General features: G+C 33.9%; 1 protein-coding gene across 5 annotated transcripts in view; it reads right to left on the bottom strand.

The window, feature by feature from the left end:
* Nucleotides 1-745: 745 nt before the first annotated feature.
* Nucleotides 746-20740, bottom strand: part of LOC150100704 (uncharacterized) — a 136630-nt gene continuing 116635 nt past the window's right edge. For all 5 annotated transcript variants that reach the window (XM_090402032.1, XM_090402036.1, XM_090402035.1 and 2 more), the window contains 2 exons: nucleotides 15254-18585; nucleotides 746-1218 (listed from right to left, as the gene is read on the bottom strand). In XM_090402032.1, coding sequence (XP_090258158.1) covers nucleotides 15256-18573 — 3318 coding nt within the window. In that variant the 5' untranslated portion in view covers nucleotides 18574-18585 and the 3' untranslated portion in view covers nucleotides 746-1218; nucleotides 15254-15255. The remainder of the gene's footprint in view (nucleotides 1219-15253; nucleotides 18586-20740) is intronic.

Here is a 20740-nt window from a genome sequence, read left to right on the forward strand (position 1 = left end):
CTGTATGGGCACCTCCATGGAGTCCAAGGACTCATTACAGGAGACCTAAATTATCCATACAATCTATCATACCTTTCCTTGAACCCATTAACAGACAAAACACAAGTGCTTCTATGATAAGAAATAATCTAACATGTAAAGATAAGTAGTTGTGCCACTGTATAAAGCAATGGTTAGACCACGCTTGGACTATTGTGCTCAGATCTCGTCACCTGGTTGTCAATGCGATATGAAGACACTGGAGAGAGTCCAGAGGCGAATGACTAAGACAATGTCAGGACTATGGAATGCTGGCCATGGAGAGAAGTTGAGATGTGGATTACAGAGTTTGGTGGATAGGAGGAAAAGAGGTGATATGATAGAGACATTTAAGTGAGACGATATTATCAAATTAATCCAGAGGGGATTGTAAAAAGAGTAAAAGGTGAGAGGGCAAGAACCAGAAGTGATCCATGGAAGTTATGTTAAGTGTGGTGAAGAGGGATGTGAGGAGTAGATTTTTTACATGGAGAATTGTCAGTGAATGGAATGCATTACCAGAATGTGTTCTTAACAAGGAGCATTAAGGGTTTTAAGATTCAATATGATAAATATGTTGTCAGTTGAATGAACCGCCCACAATTGGTCTGCCAAAACTCCATGGAGGATGTAATAATAATATGAATCATATTTGAGATAAAACAGGCAATTGACTAAGAAATATTTCACAGTAATAAATGTATGCTAATTAATTACTAGCTCATAATCAGATTAATTAAAAGTGATTTTAATACTAAAAATACGTACAAACATTCCCATATTTACACAACATTTTTGTGCACAACAAATTAATAACTGAAAAATGGAAAAATAATGGAAAAAAGATGAGAAATTGCATCTATCATTTACTTTCATTGGTAAACATGTTCATAGTGCAACACAGCTATCAAGACATCACATGGAAAGATGATAAACATAAGTGTCACACAGTCATTCCAGATTATTCACTATATCACAAAACAAGCTTCGATCTCTGAAGGTTCTCCAAATGAAGACTTTTTTTTTTTTTTTAGAAAAAACAAAGTAGCATCTTTGGTTGAACATGGTGATAACTTTCTGTGTGGCATCCTGAAGTTCTATGAATAAGTGGATAAAGTCGTGAAATGGTATAACACTTGTCCAAATTCTGGTGTTTCACAATGGGACTTGCACTGCTAAACATCAAGATGGTGACGCTATCTGGAAAGTGTGTTGAATAAATTTTTTAAGAGTTGAATTTAGATTACTGTGTAAAACAAACAAAAAAAAAGCATGTTAAACTACATATGCGTAAGAAAGTGCATGCTGAAATTCTCTGTATATCATGTAGATTATGGTTTCATGGTAATCCTCCAAAGAAGTACACTAATGAGCAAATATATATGAAACAAAAATGATGAAATGAATCTAATCTTATATATCATAAGGAGATTAGAAATATATATATATAAACACAAGTGTGTATATAAATACAAGAAATTCTGAAAATTATCACAAATGGCAAAGTGAAAATGTCTATTATTATTATTAAAAAAAAAAGAAAAAAAAAAGGTGATCTTGTTTTACAGTTAGTATTATAGCACTATATTTCAGAGAAACCTACATGGCACAGAATTTTTTTTAAGCATAGAGTTAACTTATCTCATCTACTGCACATGAGTGTTTTTGGATTGACAGTTACCAGACCTGGATAACAAATGAGGATGTTCTGGCAATTTGAGGTTTATTGCTTCAATCAAATGATAACAATCCAGCAATAGGAAATTCATGTTGCTGGGGTGTCACCCAGTTAGAGAAGGTCCCATTTTTGTCATGGAACTAGGACCAACAGCAAAAAGTCAACTATTTGAACACTGAGTGTCAGCAGAATTCAAGGTAGCTGCCAGAAACATAAGCATCAATGGAAAAGAAGCAGAACTGGCAGAGTAATCAAACTTCCATACAGGTTCATATATTACAGCATATTTCATATGTAACTTAACCCTTTAAATTAACCTGTTTAACTATTAAACTCATTAAGAGTTGAAAAAACACAAATATATATAAATTAACTATTTAACTATGCAAGCACCAATGTTATTCTTCAGTTATCTTATGGGTGCACAACTTTTGGAATGTCAATCTCTTGCTTCATACATAAACATATTTCTACTTGCATTCACACAGGAGAAAGACTAACTCAAGACTAAGACTGCTTGTTGTATAACAGCAACAGTCAAATTCTTTTTGCATCTTAAAATCACAGAACACTGAAGAAAAATACCCTGTCTTCATCCAAGACACTTCTGTAACTTCACTTTCTATAAGAAAGTAACAGCGAACTCCACTGAATATCTGACTAAAAACTATATCAACCATATTATCACATAGTATGAATTAACTTTTCCATAAAATCTTATCAACAGTCTTCAAAACAGATTTGTCTTCTATATGAAAGTTTTTTAAAAAAAATGACTAAGACAATAACTGTTAGGAATCACTTATCAGACTGAGAATCTTAAATAAACAAACTTTGCTGGGCCCATTTACACATGAACTGGAGAGCAAAGAAAGTTCTTTTCAGTTTTATCTGAAATAAATCTTATAATTACCGGTCTGGTTGGCCGAGTGGTTAGTGTATCCGCTCTCCAGCCAAAAGGTTGTGGGTTTGAATTCCACATTGGACATGGATGTTTATGATTGTCTGTGAAAATATTAGTGGTGGTGGTCAGCAGTAGATGGCATTGGTGTAGCAGGTGGATTGTAGCTGTGGAATAGGTGCCCTCCCTTGATGAGTCCTTGGACTCTGGAGGAGTCATGTAATAATAATAATAACTACAAAAACTTCACTTATCTTTTCATAAAAGGTCTTCTATTGCTAACACTTCTAATTTCTGTTCAGTCTTTATATGTTGAAGACACAGAAACTCCTGTGTTCCTTTCCTACTTCCTGAACAACTGACCCTTTAACATTCAATAATGTTCTTTTGGCTTTCTCACATGCTCAAAAATGCAACTGAGAAACTTCCACTCCACCACAGTGTACCATTCTGTCCTACCATACTGATTTCAGTGATGTACTTAAAAAAGGACAAAGTTCTTTCTTCCCACTGCAGAAAAGTTTATGTAACCATAATTTCACAATGGAACAGCTAGAATTTATAGCATTTCTTCATTCTGCAGTTTTTTATGCACTGAGGTAAGCTGATTTAATTATTCATGCAACATAAATTACAGTGGTAACTTTCATCTCCCTTGTCAGTGATGTTAACAAATTTTGTCAATGTTTGTCTAGATGCAAATAGTACCAACATTTATAAAACTTTTGATAACTCATACAAAATTATAATTATTCTTTAATATCTAATTTAAATAAATTTATTTCACATTTAAACAAGACTTCTGTGTAGCCAAAGACAAGTCATTTTAAAATGACTTGCTTGTGACGTGCAAAAAGAAACACATTTAAATAATTCACAAAATAAAATTAATAAAAATATTCATAAATTATATTATGATGGCTGTGCGGTTAGCCTAGTGGTTGTGCACTTCGCAACCATATGCATGGGGAAGGAGTGTTCTAGGTTCAATTCCGGTCGATGACATGAGGAGCTGAAGGATCTTCCTCAGCCTTAGCCAAGTTAGCCAGTCTTGGGCGTGGACAGTAGGGTTTTTCATCCCGCAAAGCAGGCAACCAGCCTTGAGAACTCAACACTACGGACATAGGATACACTGGGGCGTAGGGCTCACCACCCTTATCCTGTGAATGGTTTGAGGTTTGATGATTAATAAACTAATAAATCCTGACACCACAAGGTAAAAGGAAGATGTGATCATTGGATCGTTCTTTCTTCAACAGGATCATGAGTCTATAAACTATTGTTGCATGCACTGTTGAGGCTGTGTGAGGGCTTGTCAAGTTTTTCAATAATTTTTCTTGACTCATATTGCAACAGCACACTCAGTATGAAAAAAAATGCATTACTATGCTGAACAAAACATTAGTGCTGCTTGTCTGTAGATTTTCATCCTTCTAAACATAACCACCAAAGATCTGAGATCACACAAACAAAACAGCTCTAGACCATTAAATATCACCATATTGTGGGAAACACAAATGGGATAATATACTTGGACATAAAGCATTCTCCAGATATCTGCCACAATGCACACCTGCGAATGTAACTGGAAAAGGATGAAGGACCTATCACTTAATATCACAAACATCCATTGCTCTATGGACCAGCAATGATAACTTTTTTTTTTAAAACACCAGTGCCATTTGCACTGTCTATTGTAAATGTATTTAAGAATACTTTCTGAAAGATGTCCTTTTCATACGTGAATAGTAGTAGGACACTACGTCCTATTTTTTTTCTTACTTTACTCGTATTTAAAAACTTTCATCTGGAAACATATAACCATGAAGCAGAAATAGTAGAAACAAGAAAATGAGAATAATTAAAATATAAATCAATTAAAAAAAATTAATATGAAGGAGAAGAATCAGAAATCCATAATACAAAAAGAAATTTTCATATGCTACCAAGAACAACTACAAAATAAAATGCTCCGAATTTGGACTCAGGAAGGAAATCTTATGCATATACAAAATGATACAACAAAGCTGTAATTACAATGCATACAAACTCAATTAAACAATGCAAGAACCCTAGATAAAAACCAAAAAACACATGGGCCTGATAGAATTGTATAAAATCTACTAGAATTCAACAACCCTATTTCACTGGCATTCTTCTATTCTTTATGGAAGATATAATAGTTATCTTCAACTTTTCATAATTAATAACTTTCTTTAAAAAACAGTTACAATTAATACATGGCCTGATGGAATGGCAAGCAGTTCCAGGCTTTCTCATTCAAATGAATCTAATGCTCTTCCATGACATGATTACTCTCTCAAATAACTAAAATAAAATAACTCTCTCACTAATAATTACAACAGATCAAAAAACTTTCAATGAAGTTTTCCAACAATATCTGTTCCACAAACTAGGCTGCAGTGTAAACAGGATAATGCAATATTAAAAAAATAAAAATAAAAAAACCGAGCTAACGCCTTTTTGTTCCCATACAGGTTAGGTCGTTTTAGCCCTATCTAACTTTTGGAGACTGAGTGGGCAATTCAATCCCCCACTGGTAGACCATCAGAGATAGCTGGTCCAAGGCTATCGCTAATTAATCAGTATGCAGTGAAGAAGACGGCTAACAAGACGCCAGCCCATGGTCCCTAACACAACATGATTTTAATGATTTTATCATTAAAATGTTGTTAGGGACCGTCGAATCCACACTATCTGAAAATAGTGTGGATTCGACGGCCGATTTTCTTGAATTTATAAGACAAAAAACCAGCTTGCCCATGCCAGAGATCGACTAACTCAGGAACGGATCGAAAAAAGACTTTAGAAAATGTCCCTCTAGTCGGCAACCAGATTTGAACCGAAGTCTTTCTTTGCATGGTCAAGCACCATTGAGTGCAAACACCACTTCTACTGAGCTACACAGGCTCTTGCTAATTCAATCATTTTTTTTGATAATGCAATATCAAAATAAAAAAAAGGAATCTTGTAAATTAAATATTTAAATCGATAGCAGAACTATAATTTAACAGTTGTTTCCATGACTGGAAAGCTGTCCATGGAAACTCACTTTCTAAACAGCAGGAAATCAGGTAGGAATAAAAATAAAAGTATTGATATATGAATATAGGTCACACTGAAATAAAATAATTGGTTATGCATATGACAATAAAATGAGCAAGTACAAAAAAGAACCATCTACACACAAGTTCATGGAAATTTGCAAAAATTTTGCCACTTTCTGAAATAGCAGAATTTTTTTTTTAATTTATCCCTTGGAATGATTTAAAAGCAGCATCCATGAAACAAAAATAACAGTAAGAAAACTAGAATATAATTTTTTTTTTTAATTACAGAATGAGAAATAAGTCATTCTATATATTAAGAAAGAGTCACAGTAATCACCATATTATCCTAGTACCAACAGTAACATATACAGCTGGCATAGCAAATAACGGCAAGCTCAAGTTTCAGTTTCTTTAGAACACTTGAAAATGGAGCTTGCTGAATAGAATAAACACTGAGCACAAATATAAAGTGAATGCTTTACAAAATTAAATATCAAGGAGCTTTCAAATAATTCCAAGATTACAAATGGTTAAACAGCTAAGGGTGTTACATAATGCAGAAACTCTGATTTAGAAACTAAACACGAAACATTTTCTTATTTGAGATCCCAATAAGAAGTGTAGTGGTCTCACACTGAGTGATAAAATGAATTATCACTTAACAACAAACAAAAATACCTATGCCATGTGATACAATGGCTGACATTCTCAATTGGTAACTGGTAGTTTGAAAAGATTCAAACTACCAGTTACCAATATTAATTGCACTATACAGAATAAGCATATTTGGAAATAAAAATGTTAGGGAATGGAGACCAATCTTTCCTGACTTGACTAAATTCATAAGGGCTTCCACAGAGAACCCGGAATTTAAAAGGCTACATACATTTAACAGAAGAAAAAGAGCCTGATATCAAACTGAATGAATAATCCCGATAACATTCTAGTAACTAAATGCTTCAAACTCTACCTTAACACCCTTAATTAGTTTTTTTTAAAAAAAAGTAGCAATTACTTCATAAACTAAAAGAAAACAATATTTTGGAATCAAAACTTGGGGATAAAGGGGATTTTGACCAAAACTTCAGCAGGCCTAGCCTGCTGAAGTTAGGCCTAGCCCTATTCCAGATGGTGTTCCATGTATTTGGTCATCTACCAGGTCAGCCCTGCCATTTGAAGAGAAGGCACACTCTATGAAAGAAAGCAAGAAAAATGGAGGGAGAGCAGTTATGAAATCATCAGAGTTGACAACCAGTAATTTGTTTGTTTGTTCTGGGCACATCTTTCCCCTTGTTTTAGAGATACTGCAAAATCGACCAAGTATTGCTTAGTCTTGAAAGTTTATTTTTCACTTGGTTAGAATATAATAAATTTAGTTTAATCCTTTATCCAAGTGTGAGCAAAGTTTGTGCCTGAAAGTATCTTCAGGACTGGGGTAAGGTGGTACAACACTGGGAAAACTTGTTGCAAAGGTGGAGCAAGCTAACATCACTCTTATCTCAGTATCTACCATAATGCAAAACACATCTCCTTGCAGATATGTATAATGTTATGCATTAAGGGAAGGGCCACTACGCTACCCAGTCTAACCAAGTGAAAAATAAACTTTCAACATCTTTCTCTAAATCCAGAGTAATTTAATAAAAAAGGTGGCACACTGTTTGGCAACTCCTATAGGTAGAGATGACCTTGCTAATCACTTGGGCCTGACTCCCACCGATGAGACCTCAATAAAGGTCGAAACTAGTCTGGGTAGTGGCCCTTCCCTTAATGCATAACATTATGCATATCCGCAAGGAGATGTGTTTTGCATTATGGGAGATACTGAGATAGGAGTGATGTTAGCTTGCTCCACCTTTGCAACAAGTTGCCTGGTGTTGTACTAACTTACCCCAGTCCTGAAGATACTTTCGGGTGCAAACTTTGTTTGCTCACACTTGGATAAAGGATTAAACTAAATTTATTATATTTAGTCTATCTTCCCAATAATGCAAAAATAGATCTAAAAACATTCCTCTGAAAAGGAATGTTTATTTTTCTACAAAACCCAATCTGATAGAACAAAAGGCATAAGACTATAATACTGAATACAGCCACATAAATTTTAGAGGAAGGTAAAAGTAATGAGTATGCCCCCCCCTCCCCCCACAAGGATGTCATGTTCTAGCAAGAAACCTGCCAAGACAGCATCTCTTGCCATAATGAATGCATCTTATGCCATTATACATGCCTGAGAAAGGAAAATGGCATACATTACAAGATCACAAATTGATAAGAAATCAGCTACCTCTATACAAAAGGAGAGAATAATAAGTAATCCTGAATGAATCGAGTGTAAAGGGTATAGTATTTTTAAGAAGGGAAGAGGAAAAGGAGGAGTGCTACTAATGATATCAGATGACTCGTGTCCAGTTAAGATAGAAACTCATGAAAGCAATAATAACGTCCCATGTATCAATGAGTTTAATGTTGTCTGCTGTGAAGTTGAAATTAACAGGATAAATATATCGTGGGATGTTGCTACAGACTTGGTGGATCAGCTGCTGAGAATGATGAAATGTATTGCCAATTTACCCTAATGGGTACTATTACTACATAAGTAATCACTATGAGTGACTTTAAATTATCCAAACATTGATTGGGTAGAAGAGAAAGCTCATGATAAGAACGAAAAAGAAGAATTTATTGAGTTGTTGCAAGACAACTTTCAAGGAGCATGTGAAAAAAAGAACTTGAGGTCAAAGAGTGTTAATTTGTCCACAGTGTCAGAAGGGGTCTTGGTATCCACTGTATTGTCCCATTCTATCAGTTACTAAAGGGGAAGAGCTTTGAAAATGTGCTAAAATGAGGCAATATCTGAATATATCCATAGAGTTGGAGCAACAAGTAGGATGGGAGTGAAATGGATGTGCAACCTTATTAAGCAAAAGCTCCATAAGATGATGTGGAAAGAATATTGTGAGAATAAGAGTGAGAAGAATTATGAAATATATATATAGCACACATCAGAAAAGTTATGAGTATTGTACAGAAAGCTAAATCAGAGTAAGAACAGAAACTGGCTGTGCTGTGCAGACTAAAAGTAACCCAAAAGAATTTTATTGCTATGTTACAAGTAAAAGAAAAAATGAATAGAGAAGAATAGATTTGGTGAATGTAGATGGTACAGAAGCAGATGAGATTGTTCAAATAATGAGTGCTCATTTCACTAAGGTTTACTACACTGGATGAAGAGAGATAGAGGTGCATAAGAATGTGATTCAAGAATTGTTGCATAACCTGGATATCAATTCAGCAATAGAACCAGATAGAATATCAGCATTTGTGCTAAAGGAATGTTCAGCAAAAATGGCTTGGTTCTTGACACATTTGTATAACTTGATTCTCAACTCAGGAAAGAATGCATGATAGTTCCATTGTATAAAGGGTGGTGCAAAAACTGATGTATCTAAATTATCAACCTATTAGTATTCTAGAGTGGTGGTGGTGGTGAAGATTTTAGAGCAGCTGGTAAGAATTCACACAGAGACAAGTTATACTTTGCAAGCAACAACATGGGTTTACTAAAGGGAGGTCATGTTTTAGCAATTTTCTCATATTTTATAATAACATTACTGCTGAGTTAGATAAAGGGAATGGATACATTATGATACTGTTAGACTTTGCTAATGCATTTGATAGGATACTACATGACTATAAAACACTAATTTTCTAAGGAAATAACACAATAAAACAGACAAAAAATCACGAACTTTACAAGAGCGCTAAATTCACAGACCAATCACAATGTATCCTTGAACCAATGATGCAACAGAACCATAACAGTACAAAGGAGGTAGAAACCATGCTTAACAAAAGTATGTCTTTCTTGTCTCTTTGGCAAGGGGACAAAAAACACAACTATCACCATCTGAAGAGAATATCAGTTTTCTGCTCAAATTTCATTTGAGATCATTTGCTCACAACTATTATGAGCTTTCAGTATAGCAGAGTATAACATACTTCATTCTGTTATCTTGAAAATTTTCACTCTGTATTTGGAAGTGAAAGCATCTTCATCAAGTTGATTTCAGACAATTTATTTTTCTTAAAGAGAAAATACTGCATATTGTTTAGTTTACACCATGAAAACTAAGGCCACAAAGTACATGTTTTCCACTGTTTGTCATTTTCATCTTAGCTATGAAAAAACAAACTAGTAATTTCCATTAACTAGCTACTGTCCATGTGTATGCACATTAGAGAGAGACTTTTTCCAGTCTTTAATTTCTTTACCAAGTGGTTGCTTTCTTATTCTATAATGAAATAATGCCTATCTTAGGAATTGATTCAACAACTTCAAACCCATAACACAATTTTAGATAATTTTTAGAATAACATAATTTTAATATAAGGTAAACATACACAAGAAGTTTTATTTTTCTATTCTCCTTTACCGTATTATATCTCAGCTGAAACTTTTTCACTTGTTATAGTATAAAAAATCCTGCATCATAATTTATTCATTCCAGCCTTGCATTTTATTTATATTTTAATTATATGAATTTGTCAACCATGTCAGACAACTGCCCCTGTAATTATTATTCACACATTCATATATAAATACAAGCAACCCTCGTATGATACAGCACTAGTGAAACATGGTTTCACTCTAACATGGATAGAAATTACAGCAATCCTAGCATACTGAATGCTTATACAGCATGGTGAATGCATGCACAAACACACAAAAAGAAAAGTACTGAATAACTACAACAATGCATATTATGGAGTTCAGTATGTTTTTTTTTTTCTTTTTAAAAAACTGCATAACGCAGTTTTGCTCTAACAAGGCTGGAAAATTATTGGGAAATCCCCATATTTTATTATTTGGGTGGGGATCCCCATGTTAAGTTCTGTGCTATTAAACTTAGGCTTGTTTGATACCATCAAAAACTGTGATTTCAAATCATGCAGTTTACAGCTTTTAATTTTTATGCAAGGTTATTTTGGTTTTTATTTGATCATTTATTATTTTTCTGGTTATGTATTACTAAACTTCAAATTTCAAAAAAATCATTGAAGAGCATAATACATACTGCATGAAGTTTTCAATGCTGAGACTGAACATATATTTCAGAACATCCAAAGTATGTTTATTTAAAAAAAAAAAACCGAACCAAGTTTTAATGCATTATTATTTTACATGATAAAACCTATGCTAATTTACAGGTCCTCTAATCCTTGTGCAATAAGAGGTGTGAATAAAAATGTGTTACTAGCAGTTGGAGAGCACATGCAAAAGCTTGAGTAACTGCCAATATATTTAAAGAATGGTTTCTAAATTATCAGTTATTACATTTCTAATAAAAATGTAGTTTCCAATAACTATAAAAATAAAATGGGGTGTTTCTATTAGCTTTTGGAATCCCCCCCCCCCTTTTTTTCCATAGTGGTTCTTAGTCCCGTATAATACGGTTTTGCACTATGATATTGTATAGGAAACTAACTACTGCGTTATATGAGGGCTACTGTATTTGAGTGTAAGAAATAATTTTAGTTATCCCATGCTTCACATACTGACTTAGCTAGTACTTATCTACCAGAATCTAAAAATGCTTCATGAAATTGTGCATAATATTTAACTACCCAAACAGAACTGACATATTTAACTTTGTATAATGTAATTTTATGTAATGACATGGCTAATTCCATCATGGCTTGTAGAGAAGTTTTTTTTTTTTTTTTTCTGCAAAGGACACACAGAAACATCTATATGAAATGTAACGTGGCATGGAAATTTAAAGTTTTTTTTTTTTCCCATATCTATTCCATTGGGAATTTGTTTATTTAATACAATGAAGGCCACAGTGAAACAAAAGGGTGACTTAGATAATTTTGTTTCTATTAATTAAAACCCTTTCAAAGCAGCATAATCTGTTTCTCCTCCAACCTCAAATATAGAGGTTAAATAATTTATTGTACCAACTAGGAAAACTTTTAATGAATGTCAAATGAAGGATAACAATTAAAGCATTTCACAGTTTAAATAACTTTTCATTAGTTTCATCCTGTTATTACACAAAACATGAAAATTTCTTTAACTCCTGTTTAAACAGTGTGTTATATATATGGTGGGAGAAAAAATAAATACTAATCCCAATGTGGATCCAGGAAAAGTCACGAGTCTACTGAATCACTGAATTTATTATACATCAACAAAATACACAAAAATATAATTACACTAAAGAATAGGGAATTCACTAGGTTTCCCAGAGACTTTATATACATGAATAAACCACAAAGGAATATAGATGAAAGCAATAGTGATTCACATTAAAACATAGAAATAAAGCCAAGAAATATTACACTCATATCAATTAAGCACAACGTCCTAATACCGACTCATTCTGTAGAAAGCAAAGCTTCTATGGAACATAATACAATCAGTGGGTTATACAATGTTTCGAATACTTATATTTCCCCTGCTCTACTAGTCAAACAAATTACCAATGGCACATTGCTGTGACCAAGAGGATCATATTATCAATAATTAAGATAAAATGGCTATGCGAAATGTGACAGGTGTGCACAAATTCTGAAAAATATATTCATCTCCTTCATACCAGTAATTATTTCATTATTATCGAATTTGGAATGAAAAAACCAAATAATACACACACACACACACACAGAGAGAGAGAGAGAGAGAGATTTGATAGATGAAAGGCACTACACAATTAAAAACAAAACCATTCAGATAAAAGGTGAAATAACTATATATCTTGCTTATAATACCAAATACCATTTGCTATCATTTATGTACAAACAGAAAGAATACACAATCTTTTTTTTTAATTCTTTTGAGCCATGTAAAAATTATTATGCAAAATAAAACGCGACATTAAAGACAATCCAATCAATTTACCTTACCACAGTTAATGAGATAAAAATAAAACTAAAATTCAATTTGAGTCTGAAAAGGAGTTTATAAAATCTATTACAGTGGGTACTTAGTACGTTATTATCAATGTACAAATTGATGTTTCATCATCATTATCTTAGTGACACCAGGTTCACAGATGTTTTGTATGTAAACACATTAATAATTCATATAACATCTGAGTGATGGCATATCTGAATGCTAAAAATTTCATAGGTTAACCCATATGCTGAGACTAATACTGCAATTGATTCTGCATCAGTGATGACATTTTGTACAGTGGGGATGTGATTTTAAATGAAGGACAAGCTGCTAATATTGATTCTTATTATTCTAAAGTAGACACAAAATCGACTCATAAACTGTCAATTTCTTTCTTATATAACATCAATCCTCAAATGTGAAAGGAATGAGCTACAAAGGAAAATATAAAGCAGCTATCCAAAAACTGGAACTAATTGACTCTCAATTTTTCCATTTAGTTTTAAATATTCAAGAACTGCCATTTTACTTCTCTTCTAATAAAATGTATATTTTGTTAGAAGGGTTTTTCATTTTAAAATATTTTATTAGAAGGGTTTTTCATTTTAAAATGCATCTTAGCATTCATTATAAGGAAACTATAGAATGTCTTGTACACAGACATTCTAAGATGTATAATGCTTTTATAACTCTTATATTATTTATAATATTTTTTCTGTGTTATGTATGTTCTATTAAAACAGGCAGCCAAACATGCATGATCTTGGGAGGGGGGGGGGGTATGTAAAGTATAAAAAATCATGAAAATTTTTAATCTAATAAATTTTAATGAGCATAAATAGATACACCTATGATGGATGAAGAATATTATTCAGAAATTTTGTAATATACTACAGTAGTGAGGTGGCAGTACATTTCCAGAAATACTGGTTGTTTACAAAGAATATAACAATTTTTAAAAGAAGTCTTCGCTATCAAAGACTTATAAAGAAATAATAACTTTTCTTATGAAAAAAAAACTAGCAGATATAGAAGTTATCTATTTCATTGAAAATGCGAACACACACATACATTACTAGGTTATTCACACAAGTTTTAAAAAAAAAAAATAATAATGTAGCAAACGCATAAGATAGTGAAGGATCCAGATGATGGATATATCTATAATATGAAATTAAAATACATTGAAAAATGTTACACTATGGAATAATGCATATTATTAATTTTTAAAAAAGTATACAGCAATAAAGTTTCTCTACAGAATAACATCTTCAAATCTTATTCAAGCTGTTTTCAAGATATTTAGATGTTAACTCACATAAGTAGTTTATTAATAAAATTACATAAACCAAACAATCAATCAATAACACTATTAAAAAAAAATCATACCCCAAATATGAAAATCCTGTTTTGTAACTGAGTTACAAGACTATACATAACAAAAAGTAGAAGGCTACTTTTTGTTTTTATATATATATATATAGTCGATTATCACTATAGCAAACTTAAATGGACATGAAATTTGTTATAGTGGATAGTCTGCTACAACGAATTTTCTTTGCAACAGTGTTGTGCCTAAGGGGTCTTGGTTGGGACTTTTTGCTAATTTGCTATAATAAGAAGTCGATTATATCTATTTCAATGAGCCAACCAAGAAAGACAGCTACTGAAGGTAGAGCATTTTATTTCTACCTCTAATGTGCCTTGAAAAGGTTGAAATAAACAAACTTGTGTCTACGAATAGTAACAGCCAGGAATTTCTTACTCTATAAAATACAGTGATCACTAAACAATTTAGTCCTGCTCATTATCCAGCAACCACCAAGTATATGACATAATACATATGATGACATAAGATATATAGATGCTTTTCAGTAATATATGCATATTAATATAATGTGTATACTTTAAAAAAACATCTCTGATGCATTTATATTTTAATTCCATCATGCTAAATAAACAAAATATTGCAGTTTTATAAATTTTAGAGGCAGCATTTGAAATGCTGCATTAGCAAAAATATTTTGCATGAACTATTCCTAACCAAATCTTACTTTTATTTACTTTTACATACTTACTGAAGTAATTACTATTCAGCCATTGAGGTTATTTCTGAATTATTTACTATCGTACAATAAAGAAATTATCTTCTAACGCAATAATGTATAAGATGGTTTCCTGGATTACACTCATATAGTGAGAATACTGCATGCATTATTGCATTTAAGAGTTATTTTTGCTTGATGAAGATAAAATTGTTTCGGTGTACTGTACCACATATACAAAAATATTTGATTATAAATAACAAAAACTTAAAACTACTAAAACTGAAAATATTGTAAGCTGAACTAGAGAATAAAAACTAGAATGGAAAGTTTTAACTTCAGTTTCCTCTCATATTACCATAAAACTGTAAAATGGTTTTACAGTAAAGAACATTTTTACTGGTATGGGCTAAATATCTAGATTTATATGCAAGAGAATTTTGTATTGGCTACAACAGAATTTTAAGAAACAAGCAGACAATGAAGTTACTAACACCAACCTACTTATGAACTAAACCTCAAAGAATGTTTTTCTTTCTCTATACTGCAATATAATATACAATCCTATTAGATAATATTTGTATACAAAATACATCATATTAGAATTACAAAAGACAAATTTGTACAAAAACTCACCATTAATATGGGTGATAGCCTTGAGAGTTACGTTTACGACTTGACTTGTCATACTTGTTTTTTTGCTGATTTCGCCCAAAAGATTTATAGTTCATGTCCCTATTACCCAATTGAATGCCAGCACTCTGCTTTCGCTCACCATGGTAGCCTTGATCCTTTTGTGATGTCTGTTGCAACCGAAATTCTCTTGGTTCATAATTATTAGACTGCTGAGCATGCGCACCCTGTCTCATCTCTGAGTTGCCATGCTGCCGCTGATAGGTACCAGTGGACTGATAATTACCAGATGACTGGGAGTGAATTCCTTGTCTCGTTTCAGGATTATTATGTTGACTTGATCCTGTATTCTGGAAACCAGATGGTGGACGAGCAAGAATTCCTTGCCGTACCTCAGAATTGTAGGAGCTTGTTGACTGATAACCACCAGGGGCTTGAGAATGTCTCATTCCTTGTCTCATTTCAGGATTATTGTGCTGTAGTTGATTTGATCCTTTAGACTGATAACCAGAAGATTGTTGGGAAGGATTTCCTTGTCGCATATCAATGTTACTATTATGCTGAAATGATCCTGTAGATGAATAGCCACTAGATGATTGAGAGGACATGCCTTGTGTTAACTCTGAATTTGGATACTGTGACTTGAAGGATCCTTTATTCTGAAAACCAGAGGGTTGATTCATAATTCCATGTCTTATCTCAGGATTGTTATAAGAACTACCAGACTGAAAACCAGGTGGCTGCCCAGGAATTCCCTGAGATGCTTCATGATTCTGTTGTGATGATCCTGTAGGTGGATAATTACTAGATGGCTGACCAGGTATTCCCTGTGATGGAATCCCTGGAGCATTATGCTGTGATTGGTAAGATCCCATACCTTGAAATGAAGATGGTGGCTGAGAAGACATTCCTTGTGATATATCAGAGTTAGTGTACTGCATTTTGTAGGATCCTTTTGGCTGAAAACCAGCAGCTGATTGAGTGGAAATTGTATGCTGCATGTCAGGATTGCCATGTAACTGATACGATCCTGAAGATTGATAATTAGTAGATGATGATGATTGTTGCTGTTGTTGTTGTTGCGGAGTTCCTGAAAGCTGATAACTTGATGATGGGGGAGGTATACCTTGTGGTACATCTGGTGTACCATGTTGTAGTTGTGAAGAACCTGCAGAATAATTAGGAGATGACTGAGGGGGAAGGGGATTGGTATACTGTGGTTGATAGGATCCTGTGGATGGATAGTTTGAAGTTGGAGGATTTGGAATGCCTGGTGGAACATCAGCACTACCAGGTACTTGTTGGTAAGGTAATGTAGATGGATAGCCAACGGATAACTGAGCAGGGACTCCTTGTGCCATCTCAGGTTTGCTGTGTTGTAGTTGTGAAGATCCTGTGGACTGATAGCTAGCAGGTGGCTGTGTAGTAATTCCTTGTGGCATTTCAGGATTATTAGGCTGAATCTGAGGACCACCAGAAGGGTAACTAGAAGGTGGTTGACTAGGCATTCCTTGTGATATTTCAGGATTACTAGGTTGTAGCTGGGAAGCTCCTGCTGTCTGATAACTAGTAGGTGGCTGAGCAGGTATTCCTTGTGGCATTTCAGGATTCCCAGGTTGTAGCTGGGAGGGTACTGTTGGCTGATAACCAGCAGGTGGCTGAGGAGTAATTCCCTGTGGCATTTCAGGGGTCCCAAGTTGTGGCTGGTAGGTGCCAGCAGGTGGATAACCAGCAGGTGGTTGAGGAGGAATTCCCTGTGGTATTGCAGCATTAATATATGGCATTGGATAAAATCCTGTAGCCAAATAACTAGGTGGTTGAGGCATGGCCTGCGGCATAATTGTACCAGTTGGCAACTGATAAGCTCCGGGAGGCTGAGTAGCAACAGATGGCTGAGCAGGCACTCCCTGAGCTATCTCAGGATTACTTGGTAGCTGGGTTGATACTGCTGGCTGGCTAACAGCTGGCTGGGTAGCTACTCCTGTTGGTATTTCAGAACTGCTTTGGATAGTTCCTGTAGACTGAAAACTGGATGATGGTTGAGTGGGTATTCCTTGTGAAGTTTCAGAGCTACTCTGTTGTGCTTCAGAAGTTGTTGTAGAAGGAAAACTAGCTGGCTGGGAGGGTATTCCTTGTGCTACCTCTGTGCTGCTTTGCTGCACTTCAGAAGATACTACAGGCTGATAAGTAGCTGTTGCTGCTGGTTGAGCAGATAACTGCGATCCTTCAGTGGTAGCCTGCGGTAACTGGTAGCTCAATTGTGCTCCTGCGGCAGCACCTGCTTCTTTAGAAGTCTGATCAGGTTGTTGGTATTGCCAAGTTGTAGGATCATAACTAACTGCCTGTGGACATACTGCTGTGGCACCTGTTTGCTGTACTTCTCCAGTGGCCTGCTGCTGCATTAATGCTTGTTGCTGTTGCCAATATACAGCGGCAGCTCCATAATTTCCTGGTACATATACCCAACCGGGATAGCCATAACCATATCCATTATTGTAATAGAAATTATAACCTTGTGTATTACATCCTGGAACTACTCCATAACCATAGGTTTGGGTATTTGTTGCAGCATAAAGATTAGGATCACGTGGAACTTCAGCCTGTTCAAACGATATAGGTTTAGCAGTTACTTTTTTAACATCACATTCTGTTTTCCCAATTCTTTGTTTTGGCTGTTTGCAAGCTTCTTCTGCCTCTTCTTCGGATTCAAATGTAACAAAACAAAACCATCTTCGTTTATTGCGCTCTCTATCAAACCCAAGTTCAACATTTTCTACCCTTCCAAATGTTTCAAAGTAGGCTTTAATATCACTTTCTTCCAAATCAGGGTGTACACCCCCAACAAAAATCTTTCTTGCAACACTTTTGACTGTAACACGCTTAACATCTACCCTCTTACCTTTCACACTATGTGGAACACTTTTTAACACTGTTTCTTTCACTTGGCGATCTACAAATTTAATAAAAGCAAATCCTCTTGGTTTCCCAGTAATTGGATTAACTTTCATGTTAACACTAGCAATTTCACCATAATTTGAAAAATATTCCATAAGATCCTTTTCTTCAGTATCCCAACTAAGTCCACCAATAAACAGCTTCTTATCTTCAGACATCCTGGCTTGCATGGACTGAAGTGTTTTAGACTCACTTGATAAAATTTCTGATTCCTGCATACTATCAACATTTCTTACTACATCAGGGAGAGTGAAAGTTCCTGCAGATGTATTTTCACCACCTGCTTGTTGGTTTTCTGTCTCCTCCTGTTCAGTAGGCTGTTTATTTTCAACATTAGAGTTTAAGTCTTGATTCTCTTGCGATTCCATTTTTCAAAACTTCTAAAAAGGATGAGGGAAAAAAAAAAACTTATTATAGCTGATAAAAGAAATCATAGCTAAGAAACTGAAATGCAAAATGCTAAAATGAGTTAAAACATTGACAAATTCTTCATATTAAAATGCAATGTTCATAATCATTAATTTGTATCCAAACTAAAATTATTTAAAAAAAGGGATAGGATCAATTATGCTTAGGCAACTAAGGCAATGAAGAGAATCCATGATATTTGTGTGGAGAAAGGTTGCACTTAAGTTCCCAAGAGGGACAGACAGCCATGGTGCCTAAATAGAACCTAAATGTTCTCTGTGAAGAGCATTTAGATAGAATCCAAAGAGTGGTCTTTCAAACCAATGAAAAATACCTAATGCCCAACAGAGAAACTAGTTTGTAATGAAAAAAATTTTAGATCTTCTCTATATTATGTCAATACAGTTGATCTTTGAACAACATGGACCCATTTGTATGCAGATTTTTTTCAATAAATATACAGTTTTTTTCAATAAATAAACAGCTTAGAAATATCGAAAAAAAAAATTAAGAAAAAGCTAGGTATGTCTGAATGCATAAAATATATGTAGATACTAATCTATTTTATCATTTACTACCATAAAATAAACACAAATCTATTATAATTTATCAAAACTTACACACAAACAGACTTTATTGTACACCCACAGTTCATAGAACTGGGGCTTGAGATTGCCAAGAATAGTCAATTTATGCTGAAGGAGAGAAAGAAATAAAGGATGTACGAATTGGTCACCAACAGGTGAAATCACGTGCTTCATAAGTAAAATTTTCCAACTGTTATACAAGCAAAATAGTTACCACTTTGCATCTGTGGATGTACAGTACGTGGTGCCATTCGCAGTCAAGAGAAATGTAAACCAACATAAAGATGTTACAAATTTCCAGAAACAGCTGCCAGGCCAGTGAAACCTTATCAAAATGGACTAATAGGAAGTGAATATATAAATGCTTCGGCAGCGTTTAGGTTTTCTAAGTAGTCTGAGTTAAGGCAAATTGTGAATGCCGATGAGTGTATTCACATAAGCTCTCTGGTCAATTTATTTTTATGAAACTTTCATAGTTTCTACATTTGGATTTGAAATAATGCTGGATCTAATATCCACTTTACTTATATAAAGATGCAGTATTAAATCATAAGTGCATAAAATTAATTGTTATTAAATAATTGAGTAGTCAAATTTTTTAATTAGCATAAAAAATAAAAATTTTATAACAATTCATTCATTAGTGTGTGGGCTAGGCTATCATAAAGTAATCATAGTGCTGCTTCCTTGTTATAAATGCAGGAATCGTTATACTTGTAAATAAATATGAATTTCTTTTCACATTATCTTTTCTTTTTTTTTAATGTCTAGTGTTAATACGTACAATATGTACAGTGTTTTGTATCATATAAGACAATACTGATGTAGATACTGACAGACAGATGATACAAACTTATGGCATCGATAAAGATAGTACAGTCCTGTAAATGTATTTTCTCTTCCTTATGATTTTCTCAACATTTTCTTTTCTCTAGCTTACTTTATTATAAGAATACAATATCTATAATACATATAACATACAAAATATGTGTTAATCGACTGTTTATGTTATCAGTAAAGCTTCCAGTCAACAGTAGTTAAGCTTTTGGAGAGTCAAAAGTTATACGCAGGTTAGGGACATGGGGGGCAGCACCTCTTCTCCCCCTCATGTTGTTCAAGGGTCAACTGTATACAGCTGTCAAAAATAATGGGAAAATAAATTTTTTTTTTTTTTTTTTTTTCAAATCAGTCTCTATCTTATAAATGCTAATAATAGCCTGCAACAACAGACATAATTACTCCATAAAACAATGCAGAACATGCTAAAATATTTTCTGAAAATGCAACCAATTACACACAATGCAAAAATCAGTTACACTGATCTATTAGAAACTCCAATAAAAATATTCCTACACAATCAAAGGTTCCCATTTTACACCATTCAGTTAATATGAAATAAGGCATTCCGAAATCTTCACCTAAAAGTTTATAATGATGTCGGATGTTATTTGGTAATGGCAACTATCATAAAACATGCTGTTGATGAGCAGGTTATAAGATCAAGTTTTACAGGAGCAAAAATTAAAAATATCATCAAATT

The sequence above is a fragment of the Typopeltis vanoorti genome, chromosome 12 (assembly GCF_054136105.1).
Source record: "Typopeltis vanoorti isolate ZY-2024b chromosome 12, IOZ_Tvanoo_1.0, whole genome shotgun sequence".
Classification (NCBI taxonomy): Eukaryota; Metazoa; Arthropoda; class Arachnida; order Uropygi; family Thelyphonidae; genus Typopeltis; species Typopeltis vanoorti.